The sequence below is a fragment of the Diorhabda sublineata genome, chromosome 11, assembly GCF_026230105.1.
Source record: "Diorhabda sublineata isolate icDioSubl1.1 chromosome 11, icDioSubl1.1, whole genome shotgun sequence".
NCBI lineage: Eukaryota > Metazoa > Arthropoda > Insecta > Coleoptera > Chrysomelidae > Diorhabda > Diorhabda sublineata.
The window spans coordinates 5,735,558-5,748,248 of record NC_079484.1 but is presented as its reverse complement, the minus strand read 5'-3'; the positions used below and the strand labels follow the sequence as shown (position 1 = coordinate 5,748,248).

At 32.5% G+C, this 12,691-nt stretch overlaps 1 protein-coding gene across 4 annotated transcripts; it reads left to right on the top strand.

The window, feature by feature from the left end:
• The first annotated feature begins 206 nt into the window (after nucleotides 1–206).
• On the top strand, nucleotides 207–10,530 carry LOC130450249 (probable cytochrome P450 6a13). Of its 4 annotated transcripts, none has more exons than XM_056788542.1 (8): nucleotides 207–367; nucleotides 2,213–2,455; nucleotides 3,851–4,023; nucleotides 6,548–6,710; nucleotides 8,307–8,626; nucleotides 8,751–8,943; nucleotides 9,743–9,985; nucleotides 10,248–10,530. In XM_056788542.1, the coding sequence occupies exons 2-8, from the start codon at nucleotides 2,218–2,220 to the stop codon at nucleotides 10,415–10,417; spliced, it is 1,500 nt and encodes a 499-aa protein (XP_056644520.1). In that variant the 5' UTR covers nucleotides 207–367; nucleotides 2,213–2,217; the 3' UTR covers nucleotides 10,418–10,530. The 4 variants fall into 4 exon arrangements, with proteins under 4 accessions (XP_056644520.1, XP_056644519.1, XP_056644518.1 ...); XM_056788541.1 differs by having other exon boundaries at nucleotides 227–367; nucleotides 2,310–2,455; nucleotides 10,248–10,527; XM_056788540.1 differs by having other exon boundaries at nucleotides 265–2,455; nucleotides 10,248–10,513.
• Nucleotides 10,531–12,691: the final 2,161 nt, after the last annotated feature.

The window sequence follows — 12,691 nt, the reverse complement described above, 5'->3', positions numbered from 1 at the left end:
AAATTCTTCCATGAAGGTTTCCCAGAAAAAACCCTTTTCCTCTAAAATATTATATACCTGGGAAAAAGGCAATTCAAAATAGATTTAACATGAATATATAAAAAAACTAATAAGAACTAATTATTAATGAGAACTATGCTTATTAAATTGTAAATATGGATAATTGTGAAGGTTATCAACAGATAATGAATGTCAAATTATTATTATTTACTCGTACTCTCATATTAACTAATAGACTGATTATATTATTGAACGACAATGTTTAAAAGATTGCGAGTTTTCGAATTCTCAAAGATACGCGATATCTAGTGTCCTACAGTGTGGGTCTTATTCATTCAAAACCAATTATTCGTGAACACAAATCAATGTAAGTGAGATTTATCTATCATAATTATAAAGTACAGTAATTACTGTCCTTTATCGATGGTTTATAAGAATAAATACGTTCTGAATTTATTCACACACTATACACTATTTATAATAATTCACGTATAAATATCACTTTAGTAATTCGTTCTATTTACTACGACGATTCATTTAAGAGTTACTAGCTGCGTTTACACAAACTTTTTATATACCACAAGTTCGAGAACAAAAAGAAACAAAAGAAATAAATAAATAGACTCTCCTAGAAATTATTTGGAAGAAATACTGTAAATAAACCACCTGCTATAATAAAAACTTCTAAAAGGAAACATCAAATGCGGGTCCGCCATTTATAAAAAAATTTAAAACTCCATAGTAGTTGGATAGGGCCGGCCGAAGGACCCATTTTGGGAACTAATAAAGAGCTTGGAGAATATTTTCATTGGTGTTTTATATATTTTTTCTTATCTTTGAAGATATTTATGACAGCTCACCGGTTTGCTTTGAGGAAATTCAGTCGAAAGCAAATTAAGTTTGGTCTATTCAAATAGATCTGAGTTATCATCAGTTTACATTTCATTCACTTAATTCCGATATTTCTATTAAAATATCTAGTCTAACGATTGCATGTTCTTTTTATAATAATCCTTCCTTCAAATAATATTATAAACAATATTTCATAGCTTAGAAATACAAACCAAATAGGTTTAAAATTGAATAATGCGTTACTAAAAAGATAGTGGACTATAAAGAGATTACTTACTCAGTGCGTTTCCAAAAATGCAGAGATATTTAAAGTAAAAGTTAAACATATAGAAATCCTGATGAAAAACCGCCACTAGCGATCATCATGGAAATTGGAAGAGCTAAGAGAAATTGAAGTTTTCAGATATTTAACCTATACTGTTCGTCTTTTTTCTGGACATTTTTTACCAAATATTTTGCCTTGCAAGATACATATCTTGATTCGTTTCGCATTCTATGGATAAAGTACTGTAGCATATGAGTTTTTATAGTTATAATTACTTTTCGTTCCTTTTTATTCTTCTGGGAATTTCGTTTGTTACCCGGAAGGTTCAGGAGATCTTAAGTATTCGTCAAGGTCTAGGGCTCAACTCTTTAAAACAGAACAGCGTGTACATAGCACCTTTTTTGGTATAGAGATGACTTCCAGTGATCTTATTTTCACTTATAATCATCAGTTTTATCTTTTTGACATCGATATACAGGCCATATTGCAGGCTCTGTAAGTCTTTGTCAGCAAATACCATGATGTCATCTGCATATCTGGAAAAAGCTTATTTTCAAATTTCAAGTCTTCTCATAATGGAATAATAACAAGGTTTAGGGTGCTGTTTGGTACTGTTTATACAAAATGAGAAGTATTTTTCCACTACACATGGTGGCTATCTGAGCTAACCAGCTTAATCATCTTTGTTCATTATTAGATCGATTCTAGAAGTGAATCACAGATTCTATCAAAATGGCATAAACGTGTTGGATAGGCGTTGGATTGAATGTTTAACTTTCGAAAGAATTTGGAACAAAAACCCACTTAATAAGATTCTCCAGCCGCTGATAAAAAGCAGAAATGTATTCAATTTTTTAAGGCTGAAATCTGGCAAATATTCGAAGCCAATCGGTGGGTTCCCATTTTCGGAACTCCAGTCGTCATAAATATCAACAGCAAGGTCTATTTAACAAACTGTCTTGTTTGAAGGATATAATTAGACAGTTAAGACAAAATTTTAAAAATAAGAAATATATTTACGACAGGTTTATCTAAATATACTTAAGTTTTGATGATGCATGGTTGAAGGATGCATAATCGTATTTTGTTTTTCAGTCAACATGATAATTACAAGTAGTTTTTCATACGATTTTATAATATCAATAACTACTTTGATTGCAATTCTATTCTTTTATATAAAATATAAATACAGTTTTTGGAAGACTAGAGGAATACCACAACTGACACCGACTTTTCCTTTTGGTAATTATGTTAAATCGCTACCTAAAGGAATAGCACTTGGAGCTGTCACAAAAAGATACTATGACGCGTTTAAAAAAATGGGATGTAAATTTGGAGGTGAGTTTTAACTTCTGAATCTAATGATATAAAATCAAGCAGAAACAAACAACATAATAGAATAGTGTATGATGCAAAATGTCGGGTTTCTGATATATTTGTAGTTTTTTACTCACTTTAAGACATATTTTAATCAATTAATGTGAATTTGTATGTTAGATATCAGTCGTAGAATGAAGTTGCGTCTTCGTAAAATCGAAGCCTTGTAAGTCTGAAAGTGCAACTTTAGAGAAAGCACAAAAAAACTATATAATGTTTGTCAGATATTTTTGGCAAACATTTATTGGAAGAAAAAAGTTTTCAATTTTCATGCTAAGTTCGGTACAAAATGAGTTTAAAAGATAAAAACTGGGTAACCACTGACATATGTTGCCAATGGCCTTCACATTGTCTGTTTCTCTACTCTTGCACAACAAAGATCACATGGAACCTTTTCTGGGATGAAAGACGTCAATTGTCAACTTCCTCTTTTCAGGTAGAATAACTTTTGTAAAGGTAACAATGCTGCGACTTCTTTTTTACTCTTTCGAGTTCGAGTGGAAGACGTTTGTAAGCGCGTTTTGCTATGGAGGAACTGCAGTGGCGTGGTGTGTTTTATGTTAGAAGAACCTTTCAAGTGACTACCTGAAAAGTATCCGTTTTTCACCCTGTTAGAGACAGTCCATTCTTCAATAATAAAATCATTTTCTTGCATACAGATTTCAGATCGTTATTCATTTCTAATTGATGGCGTGAAGAACTGGTACGTCTAGTTACGGCTCTTGTCGTTTTATTTTCTCTAACAGTTGTTATTTTATCATAGTACAAATAAAAACTTTTCTCTATTTCCAGTCTAAAGCAAAAACCTTTGAAATATTTCATATTTTTGGTCGTTTTTAATTTTGGGGTAATCTTTTATGATTTGAAGTCAGATATTTCTTTGAAATGCAGCCTTATTCTTACATTTCTGTAGAATTTCTCTCCTTTTTATATATAGATTATCTTTCACCCTAAATTTCTACCATGTACAACTCAACTTCCAATCGAAAAGTTTGTTTTTTTTTATTCCGTTTCCCTTTGGCAGCTCCACTTCTTGAGTCGCCAGGTACAAAACTTGAACTCGAATTTTCCTCATCAATAATGTCGCCATTTAGACCGATGCTATTTGTTGCTGGAATTTTCGAATCTGAAAATATTGGAGCCATTTTTTCGAAATAGCTTCTTCATTGGAAAGCGCACTGAGATTTGAGTTTTGTACCACTCTGCTGAGTTGTATATCAATGCTACTAAACCATTACCAGTATCGAGATAAAAAGTTTTGACACGTATGCGTAATGAATGATTGTTAGTCACAGTCACCAATATAAACTATTTGTCAAATGAATGATGAAACTTTCATAACATCACTTTTTCTAGGAGTTTATATAGGCCTGGATCCTCATTTGGTGATTATGGATCCTAACTACGCCAAAGATATCTTGGTAAAAGATTTTCAATATTTTGTAGATCGAAATCTTTATTGTAATGAAAAAGATCGTATAACTGCTAACATTATCAGTAAAAGAGGCAACGAATGGAGAGCTGCAAGGGTGAGTTTAAGTTAGTCATTATCAAATTTGAGGTGAATTGAAAAAATTATCACCTCTTGAAGTATTGACTGACTTGCCTAGGATATCCCAATTTATTAAGTTTGACTCAAAATCATGGATTTTTTTCAAATTGAAAATTATTATAATAGATTCATTTATAAACTTTTTATTCATAGATTTTTTAGTTTCTTAATTTTTGGAAAATACGAAAAAGAAATATTTTTTAACGAAAATAAAAACAAACTTAATTTTAAATTAAGCAGGGACCACACCATTCCGGGGTAGGCCGGGAGGGCAGACCCAGGCGGCTTTGCCGGGTTAGAAAATGCCAGCCCGTGCCGTCCGATCCCAACCCGTATCAAGTAGTTACAGATCAAGGAAGCCGAGCCGAGCCGAACAAAAATATAGAGTGGGGACGTACCGAGCGGCCCCGAGCGGCTTCAATTACAATTAAACCTCCGACCGAACTAGGCGAATTATTTTATTTTCGACTCAGTTTGTTTGAGTAGGGTCTTTTATTGCTTATTTTAAGTGATGGAGTGGATGACGAACAAGTTTTAGTGTTAATAGACTTTCACCACAGCCATGGCTGACATAGCGACGTCTAACTAACTAATACTTTAAGGGCACTTTAAAAAAAACTTCTAAGAAGTACTCTTCAACGAAGTCACCAATCTTGGTGTTGAAACTATAATGTAGGTAGAAATAACCCAGTCGGCTTCGTTTTCGTTGAGGACGTACGTACGAACGTACCCGCCCGGCTTAGCCCACCCGGGTCAACCCGCCCGGCCTACCGCGGCATAGTGTGGACCCTGCTTTAAGAATAGCGGCCGCGTTTGACAAAATGGTACTGGCTAGAGTGACTCTCTTGGTTCTATACACAACTTGCTCCAAACAGATTTTCTTGCAATGCTAGTTCTTTGGCCAATAATCGAGATTTTACGACTGTTAAAATTTACGGCATGAACCACATTAACAGACAGATTGATACAATGAGATATTCTTTGGGTAAAAACAAGATTTCATATACACGGAATCTCTTAATTTTAAGTTACCAGCTGTAAAAATCAGAACAAATATATGACATTTGATTTGGAGCAAATTTGACTTCGATTTTGTTGGATTTGTGGTTAAAAAAAGTCTTCGATTTTCATAAACAAATGAGATAGGGAAATACTATTATTTCTTAAAAGTTAAAACCTCTAGATTTTATTAATTAAATTTAGTTAAGCTTCATAACTAGCAAAAAGTGACAGCCAACTCAAACAAAAAATGTACTTTTATAAAAGTTTTCTTAAAAATATATGTCCGTACCACATTTTAATGATTTCGTCATAAAAATCAGACCAATTTTAAGATTATACTTAGAAAAAATACTCTAGGGATAAATCTTTTTCCATGTTAAGCATGAATTTCAAAAATTATTAATTCTGAAAAACTGGTGGTGACCCTTTGTTCCTTCAACAATATTCAGGCTAGATACCCTATGGAGTATCACCTTAAAACTACTACATTATTGCACAAAAATAAGCTACCCTCTATTGTAAGTTTTGAAAATGCTATTCAAAAAAATTTGCATCAAAATGATCTTCATGACAAAGCCGATTACTTGTACTTCATACAACAGTAATCCTTTTACTGTTTTTTTATTGCATCACACCATTTTTTTACTTGTGTTGGTACATTTTGGTACAATACAATATTTATAAACTAAGTGGTTCGGATGCTGCTGCAGCTTGGCGAAACTTGATCGGCGCTGGTGACGTAAATAAGCAATTGCCGCGTTGCAAAAAGAAATGAGGGCTTAGTAAAGATATTCCACGTTTAAAAATTTATATCAGCGGTATTATGAGGGCCAGATACGTGGCGTAAATTGAAGAATTTATGTTACGGCGTGCCTAATCAGTTTAAAATATAAACCCGACATCTTTTTCAAACCCATTGTTCATATCGCAAGTTTCGGAAATACTGAAAATTATTATTAATATCATAATTATAAAGAATATAAAAAGAGGTGAAAATGTTTATGAACAAAAATAGATTTGATGTACCAGATCAAATTGAGTTAGTGACACAGAAATATTAGAGTTTCAATAGTAACGCATATAACGTAGGGAAAAAAATAAATGAAAGTAATGAAAAACTGGAGGAAAAAGTGTCTATCGAAGCGAAACCGATTAGGTAGTTTGATTGCAATGATCTAAAATTTACTGTCAATATTAAGTGCATTATTGGTATCATAACTCTAGGCGGAGCTCAAGATTTTATATAATCATTTAGAAATATGTTTCCTCTGTTATTTCAAGTTTAGTGCATATCTTAGTTAAGTCAGATTTGGTCGATTGTAATATACCGAAAAATAAATTTTTTGTAGCTATAAATAATTATGCCGAATTTTGTGCTTGTGCTTAATCCAACTCCAAAAAGGCTGCTATTAAAAATGTTTTCTTCATAGGTTTACATTAACAATATAATCCTAATGTTTTAGAATTATGTTTGACTCATTTTGACTAATTATTTTCAGGAGAAATTTTCAGTGTTGTTCACTACAGCAAAACTTAAACAATACTTTAGTGTGATAGAACAATGTACCGAGAATTTGAAACAAACATTGAAACCTTTTAGCAAAGGTGACGTAGATTTAAATATATACGATGTATTATCTTGTTATACAACGGATGCAATTGGTACGTAATCTGTTCTGGAATCTCTAGATCATGAAATGTGGAATAAAAAACGATATTTAACTCCTCAATGTATTTCTAGAGTTGTTAAAGAGATCAACTGGTAGAGAGTGAAGTCTTAATCATTAATGGTGACAATATGAAAGCCCCTGATCATTTAACCTTACGAGGATGGTCCCAGAAGTATATTTATTTCTCAACGTAATCTCTTTTTAGCTTCAGACACTTTTTTCAGCGATGTTCAATACGTTTGATACAATAGGAGTCGTCAAGCTCCTCAAAATAGCCATTAACTGCCGACATCACCTCTTTATTATTGGGACACCTTTGACTAACCAGTTATTTTTCAAGTCTGCGAGCGGAAATTAATCCGAGGGTGCTAAATCTGGCTAATAGGGTGCAAAGCTATTCAAACTTTAATTCATTAATTGTTTTAATGAAACAACCCTCGCTGTTGATTTTTTTTCTTTTTCTGTGGAATATTGCCAAACACTCGATGGAAAAATCTTCACGACGATGTTTTTGTGTACAAACACAGAAAACCATCTTGCGCACAGTTTTCTCATGTCCAAATTTGCAGTTAATATGCGAGGTCCTGCACATTTTGAAATGCCTACTGTGTCTACTCGCGCACTTTCAGTCGATAATCATCCAGTACCGCTTTGTGGATTTTCTTCAACATTTCTGGAGTCGTCACCTCATTTGGTCGACCATTGCGATGCTGGTCTTCGCAGGTCGTACGACCTGGTTTGAATTCTGCTACCCAACTGTTGATAACGAAGGAGCAGTCACCTAGAGTAGAATCTAGTTCAGCTTTCATATTGGTTAAGTTAAGGTCTTCCAAATAAAAGTATTTCTGAAAACGTTCACTATTGATGGCTGCAAACAAATACTAAGTAACGTGGAGTCTTCAAACTTGAAACTTGTGTACTTCTTACTACAGTGGTATTTTTTAAGCAGCTATCGCCATCTCTAAGTCAGGCCAAGTACTTGTGGGACCATCCTAGTATACAAAATTCAAAAATATGTCAAACCACGTCCCACTTATTGCTGAGAAGTACAATTTATAACCTTATTTAAATTATATCATCCCTCTAGCAAGACACACAAAATCCCTGAAATCGTGAATGTAAAAGAAGGACCAAAAGTACTAAAGAGTAAATTGAATATTCACATTTCCTGAGAATGTGGTTATTGAACTCAATCTCTCAGCCTCCATTGCAAATAATTTCCCCCATTTGAAGATGTTTGTAAGTTATTTACAAATTCTCTATACTATGTACAGTAGATTAGTCAAAATTCACGATGGAGTTTTATTTGTCTCAAACTTCACAATGATGTCTTCTGATTGCTATGAATCTTTTTGTGACTAACTTGCCAATTAAATCGAATTCTGTCACCTCAAGATTTGAACATAATTGTTCACTATCACTTCATTTGTCAATTGTATCAATCTTCTTGCTTCTAATCTCATATAATTCTTCACAGAATTATTATTAAACCTTGAATATAACTTGAATATAACTCTGATAGTTCGAAAACTATTCTTATTTCTATACTTACAAATCTGAACTTGTTTTTCTTGGCATTTGGTTCTAGGGACAGTTTTTCTTGGAGTTGCTGCAAACAGTTTTGACCAGTCTGATGGCAGTATTCGAAAAACTGGAAAAGAATTTTTTTCCGAACTTTCCATTATACATCGAATACGTCTATTTCTAACAATTTGTTATCCGAATTGGGCAGCAAATTTGAAAATATCTAACATAGATTCTCATATTCAGAAATTTTACGCAAATTTCATAAGAGAAATTTTGAAATTCAGAGAAAAGAATGAAGTTAATAAAAATGATTTGATACAAATGGTTGTTGAAATGAAGCAATCCGGAATGGATTTGACATTAGATGAAATGATATCAGAGGTAAAACACCACAATTCAATATTTTTGTCTCTTAAATTTTGAAAAATACTCATTTGCCGACAATTTATCTACACGTGATTCTAATTTGAAACTAATGACTGAAAGTATTTATTACTTTATGTAGATTCTATTTTTTTACTTGGCTGCATACGAAACTTCATCCGGGACTGCATCCTCCATATTGCTCGAACTTGCTTTACATCAAGATGTGCAGGATAAAGTGAGGGAGGAAATTATTCAAGTTACTAATAAATACAATGGAAAGCTAACTTTCGAAGCTGTGAATGAATTGACTTATTTACGTCAAGTTTTCGATGGTGAGTTTTGGTACTTATGCTAGGAATGTGATTAATAACAAGTTTTCGTTTTCATTAAGATGTACTAGAATAATAATCAAAGGTTTTTTAAAAAAACGAAAATACTTGTAACAAACTGAATAAGAAATAATAGTGGATCTTTTCTCATAGATATCTGATAAGAAGTATCGATATTATAGATGAAAACTATAGCTCAAAACTTAGTTTAGAAGTCTCTTCGTCATTCGATTGTTATAAACCAAAACATAATCCTTTGCTGAAAATTTTGAAAAATGGACATCTTTCCATGAGATTCTCTTTTTATTTTTTATCGGTTCAATAAAGACAAAAAGTATATTGGGTTTGGACTGCTTCAAGATTTCTTCGTAGATCAAACTACGTAGACTGCAAAGACAAGCAACTGTTGAGAGGGATTAAAAGTAAAAAAGTTTCGTTAATAATTGTCATTTTTTTTGAGGATTGGACTACTATGAGCGTAAACTGTGAGTTAGGTGAAAAAACAAAATAATTTCTTGTGCTAATTGAACCTTATTTTTCACAATGAGAAGTAGTTAACAAAATCAATGAAAAGTTAGGTGTATATTATTATGAAAATAAGTGATTTTCTGCTGTTAAAATATGAAAAAGAATGATGGTGATTATCCGGAACCATCATATACTAAATTAGAAAATGTGATAAGTTGTATTCCATCCATTATATACCTGTTTTAACATTATTATCCATTATATTTAATTTCCTGATTTCAGCAATTGATACATTACAATTTGAAGACCTAAATTCAAATTAATTATACCGTAGAAACTGGAAGAAAATATCCTACGTTGGCGACTATTGGCAGAATATGTGTTAAGGACTATACGTTCAAAAACTCTGATATCACCATCAAAAAAGGCATGTCAGTAATAATACCAGTTCTGGGATATCATCACGATGCCGATTATTACCCAGATCCTTCAAAATGGGATCCCGATAGATTTGCTGATAAAAATGAAAGACATGAAGGTTACCTTATGTTTGGAGCAGGACCAAGAAACTGTATAGGTATTTATAGGTCTATTCCTTAGTTCTAATGGTAACTAAAAAATAAAAAACAAGAAAAAATTAGATACGTTGTCTCCCACTCTTGTTATGCCGACATTTTGTCAAATTGCCTACAATTATCTAATCATAAAGCAAGAAAGCTCTCAGGATCACGTTTTGCCGGTTTTTTGTAAAATGTCGAGGCTTTTATCAAATACTCGAATTGTAACAAAAAAAGGCATAATAAGAATTCGTTATAATCATTTTCATTAATTTTTTGCAGGTTCCCGATATGGTTTTATTCAAGTTATATTAGGTCTAGCATCGATTTTAGAAGATTACCAAGTGTTCGTTAGTCCTAATACAGAGTTACCATTGGTATTCGATGAACTAACTTTTGTTACTAAGATGAAACAAACTATATATTTGAGGTTGAAGAAATTGGAAAATTGAAATACGAAACTGGAATTTGTTATCAATATATGAATGGAAGTAACTTTGTGTAATTAATAACCGTATTTAATTAATTTTATGAAATACATACAGTTGGAAATCTATCACAAGAATCATTTTAATTTTTACTATTTTCCTGTGAGGTACACAACCAAAACAACAAATTTTCGATTCACTAGAGCCATAAGATATTTGATGGTATTTGGAGCTCTTTGTGGAAGAGAGCTCTTTGAGTTAGTTTTTGTTAACTGGATAAAATTCGAAGTGAGTAAATCTCTATTTATTATCTGTCGATTGGTATTCTCGCTGATTTGCTATCTTATTAATTGAAACCCGATTTTAAGCATTACTTTAGGGTAAATTCTATAATATGAGACCTATCAAAAGTAAAGTTCCTTAGCATCGGATTGGATATATTTTTTCATTCAAAATTCATTGGCAGTTATTATGATAAAAGTGAGGTTAAGTCACGACATCGAAGCCCTATTTTACAGGTTTAGCTTAGATCAGCGATCGGGAAATATATGGGGGTAAAGTTGAGGCATTACATTATTTACTAAAATAAAAATATTGCCATAATTTTTCTGAAATACTAATTGTGGGACTGGTCTTTGTGGGAACAAGTGACATAAGGAACTGTTTTTGTTTCTGCATGACTTTATCATAAGCCGGCTCCATTTGTGATACTGAAATGTTTAACAATGAAAAAGGAACTGAAAGCCTATTATGAAGACAATTTTTTCATTATTGAAAACGTTTGTCCGCACAAATAGCTTGTACCAAACATAGCCATTATTTTCTGGGCGTGGGAAACTATATTTGGGTATTAAGATAAAGACTTCCAATATGCTGGTGTTCAAAAATAGTTGCATCAAATGGGTAGTGCGTTCGACGACGTTCTGATAAAAAGAAAATTGTACTTAACTTTTGTTTGCTGGTCGCGGGCCGGGTTTCAACGCTTTGCGGGCCGGAGATGGCCCGCGGGCCGTAGTTTCCCCATCCCTGGCTTAGATGCTTTATAGAGATGCAATTTCACTATTTTGATGAATCACGTTACGGTAATTGAATAGAAAAAAAATTATAAATATGTTTAACAAGTTATAAAAAGTAGTATACTATAAATAGGTAATCAATTGTGGAAAATTTAGTACAAAATGCTTTAAAACAATAAATTATTCCAAATACAATGATAAAAAATGTAATTTTTCACGTGAATCTTCAAGAATGATTCAATTAATAGATGACAAAGCTGATTATACTTCATTAATTCTTCAAATATACCGCCACATATCACAACTTTTCTTCAATATTATGACATTCTACATGGCAATTTCAACTTTATTCAATAGCGGAGCTTTTAACTAATTATAACGAAGTAATAGTTTCTATTTGATCATATTAAGAAGAAGAATTGTGAAATATTCAGTCATTTTTATTTCGAAAAGCCTACAAAAGTATATAAATCACAACCTTTGAGTTGAAAAACCTTGAATATTACAATAAGACTGACTAGGCAGACGAAGTATTAGTTCCTCTTCATTCGTATTGGATTGAAGAATATCTTTAATTATTGCTTAAAGTACTAACTGAAGGAAAACTGTCTGATTACAAATCCATGCCTATTTATATCAATTTATTAAAACGTGTCAAGCCGAATTCAAGTTGCATACCTGGGGAGTTAGTTTGATCATTTTGCGAACTGAGCAATCGGAGAAATATGAGTCTAACAAGTGCAATAAAAGCTTGAATCCATCAGCTATGACTCAAATGAAAGATGCATCATAAGTTTTTCGGAAACTATAATCCTGAGTGAGATCACTTATCAATTGATTACGTATCCTAGCCCAGAACGCGATTTTGATCACAATTTCCTAACGTCGCGTTAAATTTTTAGTAGAAATTAAAAGCATGAACTGCAAGAACTTTTTTTTCATTACTCCGACGAATTAAACAACCCGTCAGTTGATCGCATTCACGAACTGATCTACAAAGCTAGAAAAGATCATATATGCCTTCGATTAATTGGGAACATGATTAATATTAGTTTCTGAACATTCAGATCATCGTGTCCTCACATCTAGCGTCGCATTGCTTATTATTTTATCCCGTTTCAAGCGACCTTTAGGAAGTGATTTCGCAATCAATTCGTGATAATATTACAACATCAGCCACATGTTATAAATTCGGAACAATTGGTGAATAATTCAGTTATTAACATCAGCTTACTTGCCTAATAAAATTTTGAATGGGTATTTTAATTAATTAATATAGGCA

Excerpts from the sequence above, each read along its gene's own strand:
- LOC130450249 (XM_056788540.1), top strand. The coding sequence starts at position 2,176 with ATGGTTGAAGGATGCATAATCGTATTTTGTTTTTCAGTCAACATGATA. Across the intron at positions 6,711-8,306 it reads TTATACAACGGATGCAATTG|GGACAGTTTTTCTTGGAGTT; the intron begins GTACGTAATCTG and ends ATTTGGTTCTAG. Across the intron at positions 9,986-10,247 it reads AGGACCAAGAAACTGTATAG|GTTCCCGATATGGTTTTATT; the intron begins GTATTTATAGGT and ends AATTTTTTGCAG.